Raw genomic sequence first — 27,656 nt, forward strand, 5'->3', positions numbered from 1 at the left:
TTCAAACCATGCCCCCCTTAAACCCTGGACATTTGTTCAAACCATGCCCCCCTTAAACCCTGGACATTTGTTCAAACCATGCCCCCCTTAAACCCTGGACAGTTGTTCAAACCATGCCCCTTTAAACCCTGGTCAGTTGTTCAAACCATGCCCCCCTTAAACCCTGGACATTTGTTCAAACCTTTCCCTTTAAACCCTGGCCAGTTGTTCAAACCATGCCCCCCTTAAACCCTGGATATTTGTTCAAAACCATGCCCCCCCCCTAAACCCTGGCCAGTTGTTCAAACCATGCTCCCTTAAATTCTTGCCAGTTGTTCAAACCATGCCCCCTTTAAACCCTGGAAATTTGTTCAAAACCATGCCCCCCCCCCCCCCCCCCCCCCCCCCCCCCCCATAAACCTTGGCCAGTTCAAACCATGCCCCCTTTAAACCCTGGCCAGTTGTTCAACCCATGCCTCCCTTAAACCCTGGACATCAAACCATGCCCCATAAACCCAGGACAGTTGTTCAAAGCCATGCCCCATAAACCCCAGGACAGTTGTTCAAACCATGCCCCCATAAACCCTGGACAGTTGTTCAAACCATGTCCCTTAAACCCTGGACAGTTGTGCAAACCATGTCTCACAGAAACTTGACAGTTGTTCAAACCATGTCTCACAGAAACTGGACAGTTGTTCAAACCATGCGCCGGGGCCCTTGACAGGATGATGTATGATGAGGATTTCTAGGTTTACTTTCTTAGTGTACCAAGCATACAAGTCTTCATCCTTGTATTTCCATGGGTATTTGCAAGGTGACCATTGTGGTCCATAGGCCTGTTCCTTATATAAACATGACAAAGCAAAAAATAAAGTCATAATTCATCTGCAGTGATGTATTGAATAACAGATTTATCATAGCTATTAACCGTTGTTCTGTGCTGACATTCAATACCCCCTGCAACAGCAATGAAATAAACAGCAGCAATCAAGTGATCAAACTCGTGAAATAATACGGGATATCAGAACATTGAATTATCTAACATAAAGTCGTGTTGTCAGTTTTGATTGAATGTACATGTATTTTGAAATTGAGATTCAACAGGAGGATTCAGAGACCGCTTTTCTTGCTTAATTTAAGCTATATTTGTGGAAGGAAAAAATGCGTAGTTTATTTGTTTTGTAGGGTTATGAAAACGTTTGGAAGTTTGGAGAAATTATTACATGCTTCCATTGTTTATATATCCTTTATGATACAAACAAACTACTAGACATTTTTCTTTAATAATATATTAATGTTTTATAATTGAATTTTTTTTTTCACCAGTAATTGTTTATTTTAAGGTGAAGGGTCACTTACATGTTACAATTTATTTTGAGAATTAGAAACGATGAAACATCAAAGGTTTATTACTGTCAAAAGATTGGTAAATGAAAGTGTTATAAATCCTGAATCCAGTGTCTGATCTGTCCACATTGACTTTTTGATCCAACATTTAGTACATATTTCAAGGGGAAAAAAATAACTTAATGCTTTTAGTATACTTTTGCTAACAACATACACAAATTAACACAGAAACACTCAAATGGAAAAAAAGAAACACACAAACACACTTGTACATGTAGTAAACACACAAAATTAACAACACACAAAATTAACAAACACACAAAATTAACAAACACACAAAATAAACAAACACAAAATTAACAAACACACAAAATTAACAAACACACAAAATTAACAAACACACAAAATTAACAAACACACAAGTGTACAAACAATTAATCTCAAAATGAACCCACAAAACAGACAGAAAAATAGGGTATCTAATGTAATGGTAGCTCTCTTGCTTCTCACCTCTGTGGTCAGGGTTTGATCCTTGCAGTTGGCAGTGATTATATGTGAGAGGGTATGGTGTATGCCCACTAGGACATGTGGGTTTTCTCTGTGATTTTAAGTAATAGGGTATAGTGTTTGCCCACTAGGACACGTGGGCTTTCTATGTGATTATATATGAGAGGAATGGTGTTTGCCCTCTAGAACATGTGGGTTTTCTCTATGATTTTAAGTGATAGGGTATAGTGTTTGCCCACTAGGACACGTGGGCTTTCGATGTGATTATATGTGAGAGGGTATATGGTGTGCCCACTAGGTCTGTGATTTTAAGTGATAGGGTATGGTGTTTGCCCACTAGGACATTATAAATGAGAGTATGGTATTTGCCCACTAGGACATTATAAGTGAGAGGGTGTGGTCCTTGCCCACTAGGAAACGTGAATTTTCTCTGGACTTCCACATTAATGACCTTCATGCATTCATCTGTACAAAACCAGTTCAAGGACCCCATTGGAAATAAGCTATTGAGCTTTCATGAGTTCAGGGTGTGAAACCCACATCATTAGATTGTACCTACTTAGAGGTATAATGTAATCCTATGGGCTTCACATGATCTCATAGGTTATCCTAGTGTGGATTTTTTTGGTCCTAATAAACACATAAATGAATACACACAAAAGTACTCACAATTAAACAGGATATGAACACGCACACACACAAAGCATGACCCAGGGACAAAGGTATTGAAATGTAAAATATGTTTTAATTAAAACAATTTCAGAAGATTTAGCTTTTGAATATACATGTACTGCACATTTGTAGGGATTAATTGTCACTTTCTTATTGGTAGGGGCTGATTGATTTTGAGAAAGAAAAGGGGAAATTGGAGACCAAGAAAGAAAAATTAGGAACCCAGCTGTCTAAACTCCAGGAGGTTACTGCTGTGACCGGATACGAGGAAAAGGTTCCAGAAAAAGTCAGGACGCAAAACACGGAGAAGGTACGACGAAGGAGTCCAGGGTTATAAAGTGTCAAGTTAAGAAATCTGGTGATTTATGCAAGTCATCCTTGTATTAGGTATACATGTATAAGGTGGTTTTTTTTGGTTGTTATTTTCAGATGAATGAAATCAATATTGAAATGGAAAAGATCACGGATGCTTTAACAACAATATCAAAACTGCAATAGGAGAAGTTTAATGACTGTGTCAATGTGACGTTTTTATGGGTGATCACCGTATTTCCTTTTTTCCGCTATTTATTGTACTTTGCATGGACATATACAAACATGAGACAAAGCATTGCTACTTGAGAAGAGAATGATTAGACAGTCATAATGTAACATAAGCCGTCGATGTAGAGTTTGTGATAATAAATGTCTGGAATTATATTTGCTCTGTCAGTAATTTGCATTTAGTTCACCTGTTGGCTGCCAGACAAGTGGTGATGGATGGAGCTATAATTCTGCTCCCTCCAGATCAGCGATTTCTTAATCACACACCATCAATGAAACCCACAGCAACCAAATCTCTGTCATACTGGAAGATTCTGATCCACAGCAACCGAATCTTTGTTTTATATTGTAAGGTTCTGATTCACAGCAACCAAATCTCTGTCATACTGGAGAATTCTGATCCACAGCAACCAAATCTGTGTCATACTGGAGAATTCTGATTCACAGCAACCAAATCTCTGTCATACTAGCAGATTCTGATCCACAGCAACCAAATCTCTGTCATACTGGAGAATTCTGATCTACAGCAACCAAATCTCTGTCATACTGGAGAATTCTGATCCACAGCAACCAAATCTGTGTCATACTGGAGGATTCTGATCCACAGCAACCAAATCTCTGTCATACTAGAAGATTCTGATCCACAGCAACCAAATCTCTGTCATACTGGATAATTTTGCATTGAGATTGTATCAGAGTATTTCGTTCTTTGGAGGTAGGAAGCCTGAGGATTCTGATTCACAGCAACCAAATCTCTGTCATACTAGAAGATTCTGATCCACAGCAACCAAATCTCTGTCATACTGGATAATTTTGCATGGAGATTGTATCAGAGTATTTCATTCTTTGGGGGTAGGAAGCCCCCCCTCCCCCCTGCCTGGCAGTTGTACTGATTATGTTACGTTTACACTACTTGATATTCATAACCTTTAGGCAAGCAGAATTTTAAGTTGTTTGAAGCTTGGCTATATTATCTTTTAAGATAGTTAGTGGGCTACCTGTCGGGGGATATACAGTTAAACATATTCTTGATGACAGTTAAAGCGAATTCATGGTTATGATGAAATAAAAGGGATTCCTCACAGTAAGAAAAGCAATGGGGCATTATACTTGTAAAGAATGAATAGCTGTAACACAAAACTGTCCGTGAAGGTTTGTTATAATTGTATTTCGCCCGGGGGGGGGGGGGGGGGGGGGGGGGGGGGGGGGGGATGTTGTCCCTCTCGAGAATTCTTCACTTATGAAGAGGTAACCATCACAGGATTTTGACACAACTGAGCACACTGGTATATATACTATATATATACCAGTTTGCTTGGATTGTGTCAAAACCCTGTGGTCACCATTGCCGAAGAAGGGCTGCAAAATTTAGGCCTATGCTCCCCTCACAGGCCTTTGAGCAGAGAGGGATCTTAGCATGCCACACCTGCTGTGACACAGGGTCTCGGTTTTTGCGGTCTCATCCAAAGTACCGCCCCATTGAATCGCTTGTTACGACAAACAAGGGGTACTGAGGACCTATACTAACCCTGATCCCCACGGGGTCGCCCCGGGGGAAGGGGTTGACTTCTCTATAGAAATGGATGGAGACGGTACCAGAAAGTCTTTATACAAGTGTTTATTATATATTTACTGCTTCTACCAATAAAACTGCTTGTTTGGACCAAACTAAATTGCGTGATATGATAATTTGCAACACACAGTTTGGCATCATTGTTGTTAATACCCCCCAATCCTTTTTAATAACGAGAAACTTTTACCCAACGATAGGCGGTGTCATGTCGATTTCACTAGCTTCATTGCTCACATTATAAAACGCGCGTTTGACTGATCAATTTTTTGTTTCCTTTATGACATGTAATAGAAAACTGTATTACCACAATCCTCTCATTAAGTGATAGCCTCCTCTGTTCTCTATAAAATGCTAGTACCGCCAGTAAATAGATAAATATAGAAATGAGATAATGTTCGGAAATCTGAGAGTAATTGTAAATGGAAAAAAGAATGAAGCGAACGATTCTTCTAAGAGTAATTGGATAATATTTCCATGACCATGTTCTGTTCTGAGAATTTAGTTGCACTGTACCTAAGATTACATAAATGGCGTTCTGCAAATTCGCTTAGGACTTGAAATTATCTACAATTCTAAATATGAAACAGTTAAAAAAAATTAAATCTCCATTCATAAATTAGTTACAAAATATATGGTTACTGTCTTGAAATATAAAAACGTGAAAGAGGGCGAGGTTAAGTGGGGGTGGGGGTACCCAGAGCACCTGCATGTCATGAAAAACCTTCAACACCTGTAACGCAAAAATTATGGTCAGGTGTACATAAGTAATTAACCAGCTGGTCTCCAGAACCTAAGTACTGTTATTGACGAATCTTGAAGCAAACTTCGCGTGTACAAGTAGCGGTATCTGTAGTTAAGAATTTGGAAAGTTCTCGGGAATAAAATAAACAGACTAAATTAGAAATAAACCTCCGAAATACACATAAAATATTCGCCTGGGGTCCGATCAATCAGGCGAGCGACTTGTCGGAAAGGAGCAGCTCGCTAAATAAGACTCCTCTGTAATAGTTGTGTGTTAAAGCTGGTGTTTAAGTCGGCAGTAGTCAGAGAAAATGAGGCTTATATTCGGTCAGTGGTCTCCATAATCGCAATGATCTATGTATGGGTCTTGGTCTGCTTGGCCGTGATTTAGAGTGACGCGTCCTCTTAGATCTTTCGGCGAGGTAAAGCTATGTCGAACACTTTGCTAAGAATGGACAGTGGTATCTAATTGCAAATTATTTGGGAGTTGTAGTAAGTTCTCTCACTAATGTGCATCCGTAACGCCAGGTAAATGGCCCCGCTTTGCATAGTCCTTGATTTGTTTTAGATACACGTGACTGCCGAGGTTGTATCCCGTGGTAACGTTTTATTATAAAGGAATGGATTCAAGTATGTTCTAACATACATAACTTACTACAACTTACGCTTATAAGCTGCGATGAGGTTACAATATAACTTGGACAGTTCACTTAAATACATTGCGAATCAGTTCATAGATGGCACAATCAAGTGATGCAAATAACCCATGCAATCACATATTATCAATTCATTTCTTGTAATCGCTTAATAAATACGTTTTTAACTATGTATTGAGATGAAATTTAAAAAAAAAAATATTAAAAGTGTTAATGATGTCACCGTGAATAACGTAGCAAGTTATGTTTGTAACTGGAAGGGAGAAAATGCAACAGACCAGACCGGGATTCGAACCCCTGAATCTCTATTCGGGTGCTGTACCAACTGAGCTATCTGGCCACCAGTGATCAACTCCGGCTGACCGCTACATGTTATATTGAAAAATAAAGTATGGTATCCATTCAATGCAATTGCTTGCTACAAACGAAATAAGATTATTAGGTGTGCACAAAAGTGTTCAAGAACATTAGACCGGATGGAGCTACGAGTCTTGTACTCTAAATGGAGTTACTTCCCTTTTATGGAAGTTCATCGTGGAAAGGTTGTAATATTAAGCATTTGAATCAACACTGATTACATATAAACATGGGCTTTAGATAATAAACCATCTACGAATGCTCATGCTATAATACATCCGGTAGAGAGATCTCTTTTTACTATTGGTTTGGAGTATTAGAAGTATTCGGTAAAGGTTTATTTTTATTCAAATGCATCTGATTAGAATTTGAGTGTATGTGTTTGGATACTCACAGATTCTTCTTCCAATATTAAAGTTTAACTCCTGAATGGTGTGGTGATAAACTCTAGCACAAGGTCGTTAAGAAGAAGCTTCCTTGTTCGTTTAAAGTATCATTGGTTATATGGATTCTTGGCAGGGCATATGGACTCGCATTCCCTATCGAAGTTTATGTTCTCCCGAGCCGTTAGACGAGGAAGTATATACATGTACATTGACAGGGAATGCCAAGTCATAAACCCTGCCAAGAATCCATATAACGAATATGTCCAACAGCAGAGTGATGTCTATAATGTTTATTGTATGAAGCGGATAAGTTTATAGATCTATCGACGCCATTTTGTATCCCATCCATTTTTGGCAGGGTACATGGTCTCATATTCCCAGCTTGTCGTCCAATCAAATGCCTAGATCTCTGCAGTGGGACTATACAGACATGTGTATCAGGCGCCGTTTTAATATTTTTGAAGTATTTTCTGATATCAGAAAATCATTTTTTGATATCAAAAAGTATATTTTTTGATATCAGAAAATCATTTTTTGATATCAGAAATTTGAATTCTTAATATCAAATAATAAAAGTCATTTTCTGATATCAGAAAATCATTTTTTGATATCAAAAAGTATATTTTTTGATATCAGAAAATCATTTTTTGATATCAGAAATTCGAATTCTTGATATCAAATAATAAAAGTCATTTTCTGATATCAAAAATTATATTATTTGATATAAAAAATTAATTTTCTGATATCAAAAATTCGAATATTTGATATCAAAAAATCATTTTCTGATATAAAAAAATACATCATATTTTCTGATATCAAAAAATGTAATTTTTGATATCAGAAATTCACATTCATGATATCAAAAATATAAGACATTTTCTGATATCAAAAATTCGAATTCCTGATATCAAAGAAATCATTTATGATATCAAAAAAATCGATTTTCTGATATCAAAAAATGATTTTCTGATATCAGGAATTCAAACTGATTTCTTGATATCACAAAATACATTTTCTGATATCAGAAAATAAAAGAAAATGGCAAAAAATCTTTACATAAATAATGAATACTCCCTTGACCCATAGAAAATCGCTGAAGTAGGCCTACAGTCTACAGTACCCAATTTGCTTTCTAAAATTCGTTGATATTTCAGATTCTTTGAAGATTTTTTTTTAACGATAGAAGGAATTTTATAAGGTTCTTGATAATTCTGGACATATTCAAGTTCGGATTACTTTCTGCATCCGGAGTTGCGGACAAAGCAGTGCTGACCATTGTAGATATGGAAGAATTTGCCATAATGAATTAGATCTAGATTCACCATTTATTCCCCACGTGCATGCAAGGTTCGTAACTTCAGGCGGGAAGCTGAAGGTTGCATTACGGGGAGCATTCATTAAGTCGATCGTAGTTTTATATGAGTCTTATTTTCTGATATCAAAACATCGATTTTCTGATATCAGAAAATACAAATCATTTTTTGATATCAAAAAATGATTTTATGATATCAAGAAATCTAATTCTTGGTATCAAAAAATGATTTTATGATATAAAAAAATACAAATTCTTTTTTGATATCAAAAATTCAATTTTTGATAACAAAAAAATCGATTTCTTGATATCAGAAAATGATTTTTTGATATCAAGAATTCGATTTTATGATATCAGAAAATCAACCTTATTTTCTGATATCAAGAATCGATTTTTTGATATCAGAAAATCATTTTTTGATATCAGGAATTCGAATTCTTGATATCAGAAAATGATTTTTTGATATCAAGAATTCGATTTTATGATATCAGAAAATCAGCCTTATTTTCTGATATCAAGAATCGATTTTTTGATATCAGAAAATCATTTTTTGATATCAGGAATTCGAATTCTTGATATCAGAAAATGATTTTTTGATATCAAAAAATCTATTTTTTGATATCAAGAATTATTTTTTGATATCAAGAATTATTTTTTGATATCAGGAATTGGAATTATTGATATCAATAATTCTTTTTTTTTTTTATATCAGAAAATACCTCAAAAATATTAAAACGGCACCTCATACAGGTGGGTGACTACTCCTGGGGAGGTCGGTTGTGGCCGGGAGATGGCGCTCAACCTCCAGGGTTGTAGCTGACGTCACATCTGGCAATGAGTCCCAGTCCCTGATGGATCACAGGCTATTAACGTGTCGATATCAAATCTTTGTATATTTTCAAGGTTTTGTTTATATTTACACGAGTTAAATATTCCAGATTTTGTATATCAATATAATCGATTACTGAAGTTGGCAGTTCAAAGCAAGCTAAATATAACTCTACGACAATATATATTTATCTATCTGACATACACTCAACTTTGGATGCACAGGCTGAAGTCATTTGACCTTCAAGGGAGGATGAATACGGACTAAACCTTTGATATGAGCTTCGTCTACTCGTTAGATCATATCCCTAATGCTGCTACCATATTTTCCATTTTATTGCTAGCTTAATCCCCAGATTACTATTTCCACATACTAATTTACTAGACTACATACTGGTAATCTAATTGTTCGTATCGTTGGTCATTTTGCTGCAAATTCTTGTATTTGACCTTTTATAGATCTACGTTGGTGGATCCGACACTTCTAATCTCGATAGGAAAATGTTTTTTGTTGTTGTTTTTTTAAAAATATCTTTTCTGGGCACTTCATATCTGAATAGCGAGTAGAATTGACTGAATGGAAATCTAAATCTTGCTCCAGTTTGTGATGCTAAAGTTATCAAACAAGATCACCTTTTTAAAATTGTTCTTAGTTCTGCCATGTCTTTGAAATGAATGAAAACGTTAAGCGTGTTACGAATCACATCTCTTCAACAAAAATGGAAAACGCAAATATTCATACCTAGTGATCAGTCATCCAAAAGATACTTTGTTAAACGCCACTCTGATTCCACGCACAAGTGCTCTGAAGTTGAAACAGGAAATATGCTGGAGTTCCTCATTGACAATATCTTCGTGGTCTTTGGTGATAGTGTCTTCCAACAGTCTGTTGGAATTCCCATGGGCATGAATTGTGCTCCTTTGTTAGCTAAACTGTTTTTATATTCATATGAAGCAGAATTTATTCAAAAACTTCTACATGAGAAGAAAAAATTCTTGCTGTGGCCTTCAATGCGACATTTAGATAAGTCGACGAGGTATTATCTATTAACAATGCTATTTTTCATTCATATGTCGATTCGATATATCCCCGTGAACTTGAAATAAAAGACACCACAGAGTCATCCACTTCTGCTTCATACTTGGACATTTTATTGGAAATAGATATTAACGGCAAACTAACAACTCAACTATAGGATAAACGGGATGATTTCAGCTTCTTCATCGTCAATTTTCCATATTTATGAAGCAATATTCCATTATCACCTGCAAATGGTGTTTATATCTCTCATGTGATTCGATACGCAAGAGCTTGTTCTGCGTATGAGCAGTTTTTAAATCGAGGCAAGCTACTGACAAACAAGTTGATAGTGAAGGGGTTCCAACAGTTTCGTTTAAAGTTAACATTTTGCAAATTCTATGGTCGTTATAACAATCTAGTTTGCCAATACAACCTATCATTGGGTCAAATGCTGTCTGACTTATTTCATACCGTTTGTTAGCCCGTTCTGGGCACACTGATTTTGACTATGGATAGCTCCGTTTACCTGATCAAGATATAGGGCTCACGGCGTGTGTGACCGGACGACAGGGGATGCTTACTCCATCCCACCTCTGGTGTGTTCAGTTGTCCATGTTTGTCCAACTCTCTATTTTGTATTGCTTACAAGAGCTATGAGATTGATCACTGTTCGTTATCTTTACCTTTCATCTAACCATAGATCTTGTATCTCTGCTGGTGGACAGTCTGTCCCCGAGGATACTTGTCGCTCGATATGTGTTCTTTCATGAATATAAACAATAACGAAACAATACTGACTGACACGTCGCCCTGTATAAAAATGTGTCACTCTGTGGAGTCTATAAGGGGCACAGAGCTCTAACAGATCGGTTGGTGTCCCTCGGATTATCCTTCGAGAAAAAAATGTCATATACGCAATCGTCAAATTGTCAACTTTGGAACAGAAACGAAAATTCTTATACCCAAATTAAAGACTGTTCTGTTCCTTTAAGAGATTTTTTTGATGATTCCTTTTCAGATCCCATGTGCTCGATCTCTAAACGTTCTGTAAAAATTTGTAAATATGCTGACCACTAGAAATTCATTTTATAGTAATCTTACCGGACGTAGTTTCTGTACCAAAACTTTTGATAATTTGACTTGCAAATCTTCTAACGTTGTCTACGCTATTGAGTGTAACCTATGTGGCTTAATTTATGTGGGAGAAACTAAGGGTTCACTTAAGAAAAGAAGATCGTAGCACATATTTCAAATAAATAATGGTGGTAACCAACTTCTTTACAAACATTTTAATTTACCGGACCACTTCATCTTGTCCATGAAGGTAAGGATTTTGGGGGGAAATTACCATCACCCAAACAATCCAACATTAAGTACCCCTTTTCGTAGACAACGAGAAGATCACTGGATCAGGACTTTAGGTAAGTCTGCATTTTCATATGGACGCAACGATAATGTAGGAAATTTTACTAGTTCGCAAGGAAATAACGTGAATGTGATGGGACTCTTTCCAAATACTCAAAGACGGAAACGTAGTCATGGGCATCGTTCATATAAAAGATCAAATATAAAAGATGTCTCGTTTGATTCACTTTTACCTTACGTCAACAGACAATGAGGTCCACGTCATATTCACACAAGGCTTTACTCTGTTCCACTGAGAGTTTTACATACGTTATTTGAAGAAGCCACAGCTAATCTATGCTTGGATTTTTCAACACCTGAATATAGACTGAACTCTATGATTATGGATGTTGCCAATCACAAACTCTTTAAACCACCACGGGTCATGGATGATATTCCTTCCGAATCATGCCGCCAGTTCCTTAGGCTCAAATTTACAAACGAAGGAATAGATGCTGTCAGCATAAACAACATTCGTCGTCATAAAAGGGTTCAGTCGTGTATTCCAACTTATTTCAAGTTCAAGTCTACACCCTGTATTTCCTACAAATATACTTCTACTATTGCATCCAAACTTTTTAATTATAAACAAACTTTGCAGTGCCTAGATATACACCATCCTATACTTAATTCACCAACGTGTTCTTGTTACTAGTCTTCTTTCAACTATAGTCCAGCTGGACATGTCGTTACTGGTGATGTTGATATAGTTGAAAATCAGGACCTCAATACAGAGAACATCCATCGGTCTTTCAATTGGCGACAGAACTTCATCTCTACCATGAATCCTGTCGAAGATTATGCCAGTCGATGGGCTACATATGAAAACGATGAACTTGAAACATTGACAGAATGGATTAAAATTGTAAGAGGAATATTAAATCCCACATTATACACATCAAAACAAAAATATGTACCATATATCCTTGTGTGTTTAGTAAACCAGAAGTGATAAAAGAATTAGACAAGTTACATGAGGAATATGTTTCGGTTCCAGCTGACAAAGCTTGTAACAGCACTGTCTATGTTTGTAAGGCTAATTATTACAACTGTATTTTAAACGAACTTGGCATTAATTCCACTTTTGGTAATCGTACTTGTACCCCAACTGCCCTTTCAAAAGATGAAATTCTTCAAAACCATGCTTCAGTTTTAGACACATTTAATACCCCAGTCAATGGGTCGGTAGAATATAAGTTACTGTACCTAAACTGGATTCCTAAACTTCATAAAAACTCTTACAAACGAAGATACATTGATGGATTTAGTAAATTTTCTACCAAGCCTCTATCTTTGCTCCTCACAAAAATATTAACAGCTGTGAAGGAGAAACTTCAAACGAAATGTGCCACTACATATGCAAGAAGTACATGTAGTGTAAATCAAATGTGGATTCTAAAAAATTCTTAAGACTTTTTAGAAAACTTGAAATCGCAAAGCTTTTCTCAAATCAACAACATCAAACGTATGACTTTTCAAAACTTTAAACGACCATTCCTCATGATAAATTAAAGACGATACTTTTTGACAGTATCGACAGTTGATTCCTCAACAAAAATGGAAAACGGAAATATTCATATCTAGTGATTAGTCATCCAAAGATTACTTTGTTAATCACCACTCTGATTCCACGCACAAGTACTCTGAAGTTGAAATTAAAAATATGCTGGAGTTCCTCATTGACAATATCTTCGTAGTCTTTGGTGATCAGGTCTTCCAACAGTATGTTGGAATTCTTATGCGCACGAATTGTGCTCCTTTGTTAGCTGACCTGTTATTATATTCATATGAAGCAGAATTTATTAAAAAAACTTCTACTTGAGAAGAAAAATATCTTGCTGTGGCCTTCAATGCGACATTTAGATATGTCAATCGATATATCCCTGTGAGACACCACAGAGTTGTCCACTTCTGCTTCATACTTAGATATTTTATTGGAAACGGATATTAACGGTAAAATAATTACTCAATTTTATGATAAACGGGATGATTTCAGTTTCTTCATCGTCAACTTCCCATATCTATGTAGCAATATTCCATTATAACCTGCACATGGTGTTTATATTCCTCATCTGATTCGATATGCAAGAACTTGTTCTGCGTATGAGTAGTTTTTAAATCGAGGCAGGCTACTGATAAACAAGTTGATAGTGCAGAGGTTTCAACAGTCTCATTTAGAGTCAGCATTTCGTAAATTCTATGGTCGTTATAATAATCTAGTTTGCCTATACAACCTATTTATTATTGGGTCAAATGCTGACTTGTTTCATACCGTTTGTTAGGCCGTTCTTGGCATACTAATTTTGACTACGGATAACTCCGTTTACCTGATCAATATATAGGGCTCACGATAGATGGATGTGACCGGTCGACAGGGAATGCTTAATCCTCCTAGGTACCTGATCCCACCTCTGGTATATCCAGGGTCCGTGCCTAACTATCTATTTTGTATTGCTTATAGGAGTTATGAGATTGATTACTGTTCGTTATCTTCACCTCTCATCAATGTACAATATCGCTATTATGTAAAGTAATTGTAAAGAAAAAAGTCTAGGGGGTTCCAACGTATACCTAATGTAACCAATGTGCCATCAGATGAGATACTACTGCGCAACTCGATTGGAATTTATTTACTTGACCCCGAGGTCCATTAAAAAAAATATGCCGTGAGGTTAAACCGGATGCATGGGGGAAAGTCAGCTTGCGCATGTACAACTGTACGTTTTCATGGAAGCCAATCGGATCATTGCTCAGCTGTTCCATTAAGTCGAGAAAAAGATTTGACGGAAAAGGCCGAGACCGAACGATGTTCCGATTGCACCGGACCTTTATAACTTCATATACAACGTTACAATAGAGGGGTCATAACTGTGGATCACGAGGGCTTGACTCCGGAGCGGATCAAACACCAGTATTAGTAAGTATGAAATAAATTTTCTCTTAAAATACACAAACTTTTTGCAAAAATCGTATTGCATAGAGTGTCGTAGATATATCTTGATCAATCAAATTTGCCACCGAATTTCAGAGGTACTTACCTCAAACATTGTGCGTTTCAGGAGTAGGTCTACAACGTTGAAATTGGTGATTTAAACCCATCTTTTTCGGTCATTTCATCTCTTTACCCACTTGCTTTGTTTGATAGCGAGTATTTATATCCCGTTAACACAATTTTTGATGATTATTTCGCCATTTTGTCACATTTCACACGTATTCCGCACCAATTTTTAAGGAGTCACACGAGGGCTAAAATTTGTCAGCTCGCGAGGACTAAGTTTCAGATTTTTGACTGCATCATCAGGCTTTAAAATTTGACTTGCTGGCTTCTAATCATGAATTTTATCATGATCCTTTTCATATTACTTATTTGTCACTTTTCTTTTTCATATTTCAGAATAAGATATGACGCGAAAAAAGTCAAATCTTACCATGAATAGGTCTAAAATCTAAAACTTATAAGCTACAGACTATATCTACATGTATACAATTGGTTCCTTGTCCTGTATTCACATCACCCTCATCTGTTAGAAAATATACTTGTACATCCTTGAAAGGACTAACGCTAAAAACGAAGAATTTTTACAAGATGACTCCCGAATGTGCAAACAAGCATCAAAACGTTTTATTACCGCTTAGATGAAAAAAGAGAGTAAACAAAGAAGTTCACTATAGTTGACAAACTTGTCTTTCCCAACAATTGACTAGACTTGGCTATCTATATACTTGAATTTACATGTATCCACTTTCATTTTGGGTCAGTTGGTGATGGGGAGAAAGTAAATGAATATCATTTTGTGGTTGACAATGATTTGTTTGATCACAAAGAGGAGATTGATAATGGTGGAGATGATTTATAAACATTCCAATTCGCTACATGCAGTTGTAGCGTTAGACCTCTCAAAGGTGTACATGTTTTCTAAGAGATGGGGGCGATTTGAATACAGGACATACTTGTAGGTACGTTCTGTAGCTTATAATTTTTAGATTTGCAGATAGTCCTTTTTTGTCCTTAGTTCATGGAAAGATTTTACCTCTTTCGCGTCATATTTTAGTCTGTAAAAGAAGGTTGACCAATATCACGGTGGCGAATCACGTGACTTTGACATGATCAATTGCATGGAAAAATGTCGACGAAAGTCAGCACAAGGAAACATTCAAACGAGACAAACGAATAAATAACACTTTGTCACTAATTTATATCAACATTTGAAGAATTTTCTCAGGAACAAATGTATACTGAAATGGTAGTTCTACGTGCGAGATAGCTGCAGAATTGTAGCGCTCTGGAAAACAAATGTGATTTCAGTTCCTCACAATATTTTTTCAGAGAGCTAAAGTTCTGCAGCTACGTGCGATAGAAGCAAAGAACACTGGCACAGTTTGTTTTGGCGGTCGGAAAGATTTTGGCTGGAAAAAAACCCACCACACGTGTCCGTGTTCTTTGCTTCTATCGCACATAAAGCTACCATTTTAGTATAGATTTGTTCCTGCGAAAATTCCTCAAATGTTGATATGAATTATGTGACAATTCTTTATTACTTACTCGTTTGAATTTTCCCTTGTGTTGAATTTCCGTGCTATTGATTACGTCAAAATCACTTGATTCGCTACCGTGAATGTGTAATATGTAAAGGATCACGATAAAAATCATGAGTAGAAGTCTGGAGGCAAAATTTTTAAGCTTGACGATCAGTCAAAACACATGGGGGCATAGTCCTTGTGGGATGTCAAATTATACCCTTCATGCGACTCGTTACTCAAGTTGGTGCGATTTTGTGCGAATTACATGTGAAATGTGACAAAAAGTGCGATATAATAATAAAAAAATCATATCGGGATATAGATACTCTCTAGCAGTTAAATTCAAGTTGGCGTTTTGTCATCTTAATTCGAGGTGAAGAGACGATAAAATGAAGACCACAAAAGAGATGAAATGACCGGAAAAGATGGATTTGAATCATCATTGTACATGCTGTAGACATACACGACAATATGTAGTATGATTTTTGCAGAGATAGGTTCAAATATTTGAATATATGTTAATTTGGCGTTCCATACAATTGTGCATTTTATGAGAAAATCGACTTCATTCTCACTAATACTACGTTTGTTCCGCTTCAGAGCCGAGCCCTCATGATCCACAGTGACGACCCCTTTGACGTTGTAGATACGACCTAACAGGGTAGCACGTGGTCGTACACATGGGGAGAAAAGTCAGCTTGCGCATTCACAAGTATATGTTCATCGGAATCAGCAATGTTTCATAAACGATGGAGCTAAAAGATGTATGGTTTGCGACAACAAGTTTTAGTTTCCCTAACAAAAGCCATTAATGTTATGGAGTCTAATTTTTCTTTTGTACATAAGTTACATGACAACATATTTACATCAGCAACGCTCAACAAAGAAATTAGCGCATGTAATAACTAGTATATTGTTCTTCATATCTTAAAATGGCCATCATTTGTGAAGTTACACTGAGCTTTTGAAATGAAAAACGACATTCAAGCTTGTGAGCAACAAAATTTTGTTGCCAGATTTATATCACTGGATTAAGGTATACGTATTATGTATCTTGTTGCCAGATTTATATCCATGTATTTTGTTGCCAGATTTATATCATTGGATTTGTTACGTGTATTTTGTTGCCAGATTTATATCATTGGATTTGTTACGTGTATTTTGTTGCCAGATTTATATCATTGGATTTGTTACGTGTATTTTGTTGCCAGATTTATATCATTGGATTTGTTACGTGTATTTTGTTGCCAGATTTATATCATTGGATTTAGTAGATGTATTTGTTGCCAAATTTATATCATTGGATTTGTAACGTGTATTTGTTGCCAGATTTATGTCATTGCATTAAGATACACGTAAGAAACTCAAACGTCAATAAATCAATCAATCAAACGTCAATTTATCATTCAGATCACATCGTGTCATAAGGTTAAAACACTTAAAAAACTCTGTATGTTTATCTCAAAAATCTATGAGTTAGTCTGTCCTCCTTAAAATATTTTGTAAATACTTTTTCAATACATGTATATTGTATGTTTGTACATATTCTGACCTTATTCTTACTCAAATGTATATTTATTTAATGCACCTCATGTACCATATATAATGTGGTTTGAGTGAATAAAGGAACTTGAACTCTACTTCATTTGAACTTTAAAGTCCAAATCAAATACAAGAAAAACTCTTAATTCTGAGGTTAAAGGTACATGTCTATAGTCCTTTTTCAAGGAGAGCAACTTGTTATTCTACACGTGTTGTTCATTTACTTCCATGTTATCAAAAGTCGCATGGTACTGATTTCTGAGAATTTTATACCGTCTAGACGTTGTCACAGAAGATCATAATTCACTGAGAGAAAATCAAGTCTCATCTTTACATCAAAGTTTCAGACAAATTACCATTTCAATCAATCACGAGAATTCCACACGAGCACTCTTAGATTTCAACTCACAGCTAAATATTTCAAACTAGAGCATTCAAGAATCGGATGACCTTGACTTGCATGTTCTTCAAACCCTGCTTTGTGATTTCATCTGATCTAGGACTTCGTGTGATCCTCCTCTTGGTGGGGAAGTGAGCTGGATGTTATCTTGGTTGTGGAGAGGTTTCTCTTTGACTGTCTGCGTCATCTATCGCACTTCAGATTTCAAGGACAAAGTGCATCCGTTGATAATTAATGTTCGAGTGGCGCTGTACGTGTTGTATTATTCAAGTTTCAATTAATATTGAGGAATTTTATTTTTATATAGGTCGTGATAGATAAACGCCATTAACATTCTCAAGATCTTCCACAAATCGATCATCAAAGTTCTTGATTAGATTAGAAGTTTATCCATGCCTCTTGTGAACTGATAATTCCTTTTTTTATTCCATAGAGAAGTCACTGGTAAATCGAATACGACTTTGAAATATGTTCAATACTAGCTGCCAACGTCATGAAATTTGTGAGCGCTGCTAACATCGTCTAGACGTCATTGGATATGCATATAATTAAAGCACCTAGGTCTGTTAACTTAGCGGGCTTCCCTTGACCGGTGCAGAGCGATCATTTGATACCGTTATTCTAATTGAGAATCCAGTCAAATGAAACAGTCACGTAAATTGCATTGGTGTTCACGTTATTGCACATAAATGTTGCACTAAAATGACAGATCACGTTAAAGATAAGTATTTGCTGGCTAACAACTTGTCTTGAGGTGTATATGTAGGTACCCACAGGTGCTTGATGTTACGCCCCCAAAATCACATACATAAACTACTAACCAAATATGAACAATATTAACAAAAAATCAAACACATACAGTTTTTACACAAAAAATCATACATTTTTGAAAATCGTGTACTTACACTTTTAAGAAAACAAATAATGTAAATCATGAACTTGCACTATAAAGAAATAAAACGAACTTGCACTATCAACAACAGCGACAGATCCACAAATTTATGAACGGGGCGCTGTAAAATGCTCCTGGTTTTTTTTAAAGCCTCCAATGGGCCCATGGTGAATCCATGGTGGGGACCCATGGGGCGAAGCTTCCTGAATGTAATGAGTTCCGACAAAATAAGAACTATTCTGCAAAGAACCATCATTAGCGTAATGCCAGTTTGACATCTTTTCAGCAACGTAATTGACATATTTTATCAAAAATAAAGGAGGTCCTAATATAGACCCTTGAGGAACTCCAACAAGAAAGGTTTGAGGTTAGACATTGTGTTTCTATGTAATACCCTTTTGAGTTCTGAAATTCAAATAACTTTGAAAACATTGTAGTAAGTTATCACTAACTCCAAGCTTGTGGCTTAAAATGGGCCCCTTATGTCTTAAATGACCCATTGCCTTTCACAAATCACAACCACCCTTCCCATCAAAGTGCAGCAACATCCCCCCATATATATGGCTTTTGCCATTTAATCATATGTCCCAGGAAGCTGTCAGATACACAGTTGAATGATCAGGTAAAAAGCCAACTTCGCATTTGTAAAAAATATCTTTTGAATGAAAATAATTGTAAATATGTTTAAAAATAACACGCTCCATAATTTTACCAACAATGATACAGGTCTATGAATTGACAATACTGACGGTTCCCTTCCATTGTTTAGGAAATGTACATTCTTATAAAGATCGATTGAATAGAATACAAAATGGAATTGAGGCGCTAAGGACGCCTCGTTTAGTGGCTAATATTGTTTGACCTTATAGCTGACCAGAAGAATAGAAATTATGTCAATAATATTTTGCTCTACAATTTCAATGCTTTTGAATAACACTATTACAAAATAAAGAAAATGCTGGCAGTTCAGGTTCATCTTCATGTAATGATGAAATTGACTCAAAATAATCAATTAATTCTTCGACCTTGTCGATATCTACCTACGTCACTATCCTGGCGCGATATGGTATTTCGGTTTTAGATGTATAATTTCAAAACTTTCCAATAGAATTTGGAACTTGTGATACTTGAGAGTTGAGCCGATAAGATTCGTCGCTATATAATTACAATAGTTGCTATCACTACCGAAACCATGCAGATCTACCCTAAAGGTATAGTTTCAACAAAAAGAGGACATTCAAATACTCTCAGTCATGAAAAATTTCAAGAAAATCAGAATGCTGACAACTTGAAAAACCTCGGTATATGTACTAGAGCCTACAAGAAATAAAAGTTCTAGCTTGAAATCTAAAAGAGGTGTTAGTCGGGCCGCTCATGAAACCCAGATGAGACGAATGGACAGGGGTAAAATAATATGCCCCATTCTTCATAATCGACAGTTGAGGGGCATACAGAGTCATATAATTACATGTACATGAATATTAAATTGCAATTCACGTATTGAAATAGTAAATAGACTGAGTATTTACTTATGTAGATGTGGTGCTGCTTTTTGATATATAACTGATATGTGATTTTTTTGGAAACGCCAAGCACCATTGAATATAGCCATAAATAAGATTCTTTCTCGGGATCATTTTGAATACCGGTATTTATTTAAAAGTTGGGTTTTTTGTTTTTGTTTTGTTTTTTGTTTTATAGTTTTACCTATTTATACGGCATTTGCTTACTGAAATCATATCTGTAAATAATTTGGCCACCTTTCAGTCACCAAAATAAATATACTATAAAACATATAAATGAATACACTAGTACCACATGTATATATGAGTTGCGTCAAGCGAAAAGGGACCTTCGTGACGTTCATGAAAAACGTCATAATCGATCAAAAAAGTAACGTTGTTGTACAGACGATAATTGCCGGGGGAAAAAACCCACAAGACCGCTAAAAAGAGTTTTCAACAGAGATAATATACCACAACTACTGTCATCCCATGGATCTACAGGTAACGCAATTATATATAAAAACGAAGTCCTGACGTCACTTTTGGTCATATTTATTCATGGTAAAAAACACTGGATCAGATGACCATAAATGAAATATTTGCAATGCACTATATGTACACAAAATTCACAAGTAAAACAGAACATTGCACTTCAAACGCAATGGAGTAATCTAAAAACACATATAAAGAATCCGCTATCATGATGGAAACCAAGTAACATAAAAATTTGGCAGATGTAACGGTTGATTTAAAAAGCAAGGCCATGACAGTTTGGGAGAAACATAGTTAAACAGTTTGATACAGGGTGTCTCGAATTTCCTCTGGGCAGGCAACTTACACCGAAATAAACGTAGTAAATATGATGTTGTCACGATACACAGTTGAGAAACATCTACACAAAATAGCAGCGCTTCAGAAAGCGGAACGGGAAACTCTGACGAGAAAGAAAATAATTTATTACGCCCATTGGGACTGTTGCCGATCGTGTATCTTAATTCAGTGTTTTAAAATGGACGTAGTCATGCCACATCTTTACGAATAGTTCCTTACTGCTGAAAAGAAAAAAACGTGCTTCTTGCAGAATTTAAGGTACACATCTTTCTGAATACTTTTCCTAGAAAATGATTGATTTTTCTCCGGCATACCACTTAGAGATGTAATAAGAATTATACGGGGGGAAAATGACGGTTTATTAATCATGACAAGGAAATGTTAATAGAATTCTACACAGAATTCTTACATGAACAATAAATGTAATTATATTGAGTATGCCACTAGTAATGCACAAATGCAAACTATCTACTTTTTCAATGTCACATGACCCACCATTGATAACATATACACTATGCCAGTATTGCATAGAATCATGAAGACGAATTACAATCGACAGAAGGCTGATTCATGAATGAAAAACAAATCTAGATAATCGTATTAGGCCATACTTAAAAGATAAAATTCCATAAAAATATCTAAACAGTATCAATATTTTACAGGTAGGTACTGGGTCGCATTCGATTTTTAAAATGGGACGAGATCAAAAGATTAATGTCGAATAAAAATAGTTGGGGGTGGGGTTAAAAACTCTTTTACGTTTCTTTCCTTTAGGAACGAATGGACTTTTTAGTTAGTGTTGTACTTGATAAGGTATATAAAGTGTTATTGGTAGTGTTGTACTTGATAATCGATCTGGAAAAACAATCATCATCCTTAGTTTTAAAGGGGTGGGCACTGATGAAAACTATAAGTGATTTAATATTTTTGTCAAGCATTGAACTTTTGATCTTGTCCCTTACCGGAAGTCATAATCATGAAAGGAGTTCTGTCCATTCTCCACACATACATGTTAAAACAGGGTAAATATGAAATAGTCATTTACTTTCAAAATTATAATAATTGTTTATTAGCATTCAAGAAAAAGTATGAATCTTTTCATCCGCTCGCCACCTGTCTATTCCTGCAAATGAGGAAGAAAAAAAAGAAGAAGCCGGTTTATAAAGCGTTTCGCCACTTCAATGTTTTCTGATTTTTAAAATCTGAAGAACTAAAAATTGATTGGATAAATATGGCCCTACCGTACAATATATCTACAGCGGTATTGCACTTCATTTCATTGCTTTACTTTAAAAAAAAAAAAACTCGTATAAAACGCTACCAAGATTGTGACAACTAAAGTTGGAAGTGTTACATTTGTTTTATGTGTGCCGCTACACAACAATAACAACAACAACGACAGCATGTTATGTTCAATCATGGCCTATTCTATCTACTACCAGTATGTGTTACCTGAAAATCATCTCACACACCTGCATGTTCCGACACGTAACATTTACTCGCAACCAGGTATGTACAACAAGGAATCAGTATTCATCTTTCAACAACAGTTTCGTATAAAGTTTTGAATACAGACACAGAAACAAACGATTTAAGACTTGGTTTTAAAACAAGCTGGACACGTGACTGTGAAATGTACCACAACTTCCCGACATGAAACCAGAGAAATGTATCTGTATTCATCTTTTCCATGGTGAGGGAATTTTAGATAAATACATCATAAGGTCTCCACATCACTACTGATAGGGAAGAAATGGCACATTCTAAATAATATCTACATCTGTCAATAAATCTACATTTATTTCTTAATACTGTGCAGAAACAATATTCTTCATTCTGTATCGGAATATACATGATTTTGAGGGTTTTCTAGAAGACAAAACATAAAATATAAAAACAATGGATTTTTCTTTTTAGGAATAATCTTCTAATATTACTAAATTTCTCATGATAGTTAATGAAAGTTTAATATAGAACATACAATGACTTCTACCACTTTTTAAGACATTTTCAAAGGCGAAACAGCAGATAATGGTTCACATTTGTAAAGTCGTCCACCCACCGAGTCTTTGTGCAAACACTGACTGTGTTGAAATGTAACATGCATAAACAATAAAACAAAAACAATCGATTTATTCTAACGACTTAATCATCACGGATCGGCAAACTAAATGGGTCTCATGAAAAGTCCTAATCAATTGCTCCAGAACATATTGATTATTCAGTCTTCAATTGAAAACTTATAGAAAATAAGATTAAAGGGCAGACGGAGGAACCTAAGATGTCATTTCGTGAGCCCTTAGTGTCCAAAAGGGAAAACAAAATCTTTTAAATTATGATATCTTCAAAGCTTAAAACAGCTTCAGAAGGAAAGGAATTTCCATGTGAACATTTAAAAAACACATTGCACTTCGTAGCCTTAAAGCAGTAGAGCAGCGCATAGTAATGATTGATTTTATATTCATATCATGGAATGACAAGCATCAGAACGTGCCGAGGATTCAGAGTTTGTGCGCACGTATTTTCCGTGAATAGCAACTGACGACATCCTGATTAATACACGGGGAGGTTCTATTACAGCATGGTTGTAATAAAGATTCACATAACATTTAATTCTTAAATGTTTTAAACTTTTAATCTGACCTTTTTCCAAGAGAAAAACCCAAAAAGGTGGCAAAACGGTTTTTAAAAAAAAAAAAATCCTCTGGTGTTTTTTGGTCACCATATTAGCGATTTTTCAAACAACGAAAGCTAAGCATGAGGTAAATCATTCTTCATTTTGCACGAAAAGCATACGGGCATAAAAAAACCCAAAACAACTGCCTTTTGGTTACATTAGTTCAAAAATTTTCTGGAACGGTATTCCGTGATGACTTGGCAGTAGGACAATTTTGGCAATATTTTGTAGGCAATCTAATTCTCTTGGATGTTTTGACGTGTTTATGACCGCTTGAATGGATGTTTATCTTCAGTGAGAACTATTGTGTACTATGACGTAATGAACAATTAATTTTGTGATTGAGTATTACGCTTTTGTCCGACATTTGGCTCGCATGAATAGTTTAGGCCGCAGGCATCTGATTTCCATTATTTGACGTAAGGGCGCATCATTATCTTAACCGAAGAAATATCGCTGATTATGAATTTATTTTATTACTAGTATTTGTTTTCTTACGTACGTAATCTGTAATTATTTCTTTTCTGCTTTACATCCTTCACATTCTAACGATTTCCCATTACCCATAATTCTCTGGAATGTAAGAACCAAAATGGCTGACTGAAATAAAGCTATTCAATTCAAAAGATATTTTCACTCCTCTTTAGAGATACCTTCATGTTTCCAATTTTGAGCCCAGTAAAGCAAAATGTAAATTTCTCCCAGAAAAAGGCCTTTCCTACTTACCCACCCATACATTCAAAACAGGATCGGGAGAAGGAAACAAAAGTGGTCTAGTGTTTTTTGTTTTGTTTTTTCAAAAAGGAAACGTCATACTTCCATCCTTGATTTGCACCAAATGCCATTTATAAGTTTTCCTAACCTGTGTAAAGCACTTTTTAGCCACACAGTTTTCCCGGAATGCGCTGATGATTTTCAAACATATTTTTTAGGTGAGGAAACTAGGGAATAAAAACAAAATTCATCTATTTAAAGTTTTTCTGAATTTTCTATCACAATAATTTGCAAGATTTATCAAAGTTTTTTATATCTTCAAATTTCCATCTGTCAAATTTACAAACACAGAATGCCATGAATTAAAAAAAGTTAGCTAGGATATTCGCGTATTTATGCGGCCGAAGATAAACCACTTGAACGTCTTAATTTTAACTGATTTCTTGTGTTTGAGTATTGACATTGAACTCCAGCCCCGAGACAAATGGTCCGGGAAGTTGCCGTCTTTTTGTTTTTGAACCGATAATTCCAAAGTATTTTCTTGGTCTGACATTTGTAACTTTAAGTGATATTTGCATGCATGTCAAAGCATGGGCATGTTTCACCTGTACCCTTTTCCCTATAAAATGATAAAGGATAGTGTCAATGATTAAATGTTTCCATGGTCTACAGTCACTGGGAGCTAAATCTATTTGTGTAAGAAAAATCTGATTAATTGAAATTAGAAAAAAAAAATTGCAAAAACTGTTATACGAATTATTGCTACAACGTAACAAAGATGCATATTGTTTTGCATATATCCATTCTATAGAAATCGTACGGAATAACATATTGTTAACTAACAACAAGAATCATGGACGTTTTGTAAGCTGACACCTGTTTTAAACTTCTGTCTCGAACTGTTCGTTTCGCAGGTACCCGTTTGACGACGTTTCTACCTTGATGACGTCACAATTCGGAGTACCGTCCTGGCAGGGGTACATTAAATACTGCGACTTCACTAACTTGAGAAGTTTTTGCGCGGTTAGTCATACATTGCTGTTGTCGTCACTCATTTGGTTGGCATGCTTGAACAACGGTTTACTTCTATAGTGAGTCCACAGCTGTAGTATTATTTCGCTCACTAAAACATCATTGGCATTTTTCCCTACAAGTCTTAAAACAAAAATACCATCCTGTCTTAGGTATTGCTCCGTAAACTTAACAGCCATCTTTTTATCAAGTTCCGACTTGTAGCAATCATTGATGCGTAGAAATTTCTTTAAGTATCGTACCCGGTGCTGTCTGAATATCATTGTGTAACACCACACTAGGAAGTTAGCTGAACTTAACACAGCGACAAATACTAGCCAAAACCAAATAAAAATGAATATCTTCTCATTAAAAAGATTGATAGGCAACACACACTGGACGGTGTATTGTTGCACAGTTGCAAGTTTACGAATTTTAAAATCACATAGAGTTATTCTCGGAAATCTCATGGAGTCCACCATTTCGGTTCCCTCAGCCAAATGCTGCATCACCTCCAAACCATACGCATTATAATTTGTTCCCAAGAATTCATTGAGGATAAATAGCTGACCGATTGCATTTGTCATGTACAACAATTTAATTATCATGTATATAGTCACAAGATAGTTCCCGTATCTTTTTCCGCAGACGATACAGCAATACTTGGATATCGTCTGCCGCAGTCGTATAAAGCACCCAGAGCGATATTCCCGGGCGTTCTCTAACCATCGGTCCATGTACCGGACAATGTGTCTGATCGTCTTTTCTCGATCCTCGGGTGAAATATACTGCGTTTCCGCCGCTAACGTCACGATTTTATCCAAATTGACACCGGCGGAAGCAGTTAAAATGCGCCATAAGATACAGGGGACTTTGAACAGCAAAGCCTGAAATAGTAGTATCATGGGCACCCACTGGTAATACGTGATTTGGCGTTCTAGTCGCGCGTCCTGGTTATCCGGAATTCTATCATCCACGTGCACGTAGTACGTGTTCTGAATCCAGCAAACATTGTTCGTGTAATCCACCATTGATTCCATGAATTCGGCTGGGCACCAGCAATGAATTGGTTCTCCAACATATTGCTTGGTGCTGACGACGATTGTAAAGATAATGAAGATGATAGTTGTGTATAGATGATTAAGTCTATCTATCCAATCGTCGTCATAGCGGCCTTTCAGCCGGGCGTACGTGGCGAAGCTCCCTAAGACACTATCAAGCCTGCAACGAAAAGAGAGAGATTTTATTCGGATTTAATTGTCACTTGAAGAGGCTACCATATCTAATCAACGCCCATCCGCAAAAACAACGGACTTTCGTTTCCAATGAAACGTATTTGACAACAAAACTCTAAAGACAATTCAAATTTGAAAGAAAACAACCGATGTCAACTTTTTGTTGGATGCATAAACTTTGATGTAGCGAAAGTGGTATCAGATTGGGACGTGGGATAATAATGTTGAAATTATTAATGTTGATGAGGTTTTTTCCTAAGTCAAACTGGCATGATTTCTTCTACAAGTTTTTACCTAGTTTGCAACCCTCTACAACATTACAGTATCGTATGGTATGTAAAAGATATTTGTATACATTTCATTAGCGAAAAAAATCATCTGTCAATCGGTTCGAATCTTAATTAAAAAATGAGAATTATATCAAAATAATAATAAAATTTCTGGGAAATAGAACTATTTTTTTCTAGATGTTTGAAGACACGAATATCAGCGGAGGACACAGCGCTCATGCTATCTACATCATCGTTTATTGAAACTGATCGAGAAATGTCTACTTTCATGTTAAAGTTCTTCAGTAATTTAACTGTTAACCTTAACGTATATAGAAATATAATAAATGCTCAAATTTCCAAGAAATAGAACTTTGTTTCTATATACTAGTATAGTTATAGTACATAGCTTAAATAGATTTAGATGACTGAATTCTAGGTAAGATACTGATACACAAAAATATGCTTAGGGTTCTTCTTGTGTCAAACTTGCTTCTCTTCTGCATTTTCTGTCCTAGTTTCAAACCCTCTGCATCGTGTTTGTACCATGTGTTATATAGAACTGTTTATATTCATATACTGAAAAACATCTGTCAATATTGACTTGGTTTCCTAATTAATGAAAGTTATATATATACTATAACTATACTAGTATGTGCATAGTTTGCATTTGTTGTTATACGTCCTTTCAATGATTTTTCACACCTATTGAGACGACACCGTTGGAGGCGAA

General features: G+C 35.9%; 2 protein-coding genes across 5 annotated transcripts in view; one reads left to right on the plus strand and one right to left on the minus strand.

The window, feature by feature from the left end:
* Nucleotides 1–3,204, plus strand: part of LOC125679695 (valine--tRNA ligase-like) — a 28,684-nt gene extending 25,480 nt beyond the window's left edge. The window contains exons 26-27 of the mRNA XM_048919125.2: nucleotides 2,666–2,815; nucleotides 2,935–3,204. Coding sequence (XP_048775082.1) covers nucleotides 2,666–2,815; nucleotides 2,935–3,003 — 219 coding nt within the window. The 3' untranslated portion in view covers nucleotides 3,004–3,204. The remainder of the gene's footprint in view (nucleotides 1–2,665; nucleotides 2,816–2,934) is intronic.
* Nucleotides 3,205–20,721: 17,517 nt separating this feature from the next.
* LOC125680766 (innexin unc-9-like) overlaps nucleotides 20,722–27,656 on the minus strand; it is a 71,085-nt gene continuing 64,150 nt past the window's right edge. For all 4 annotated transcript variants that reach the window (XM_048920530.2, XM_048920531.2, XM_048920527.2 and 1 more), the window contains exon 2: nucleotides 20,722–26,640. In XM_048920530.2, coding sequence (XP_048776487.1) covers nucleotides 25,437–26,640 — 1,204 coding nt within the window. In that variant the 3' untranslated portion in view covers nucleotides 20,722–25,436. The remainder of the gene's footprint in view (nucleotides 26,641–27,656) is intronic.

The sequence above is a fragment of the Ostrea edulis genome, chromosome 2, assembly GCF_947568905.1.
Source record: "Ostrea edulis chromosome 2, xbOstEdul1.1, whole genome shotgun sequence".
In the NCBI taxonomy this organism is placed as follows: Eukaryota; Metazoa; Mollusca; class Bivalvia; order Ostreida; family Ostreidae; genus Ostrea; species Ostrea edulis.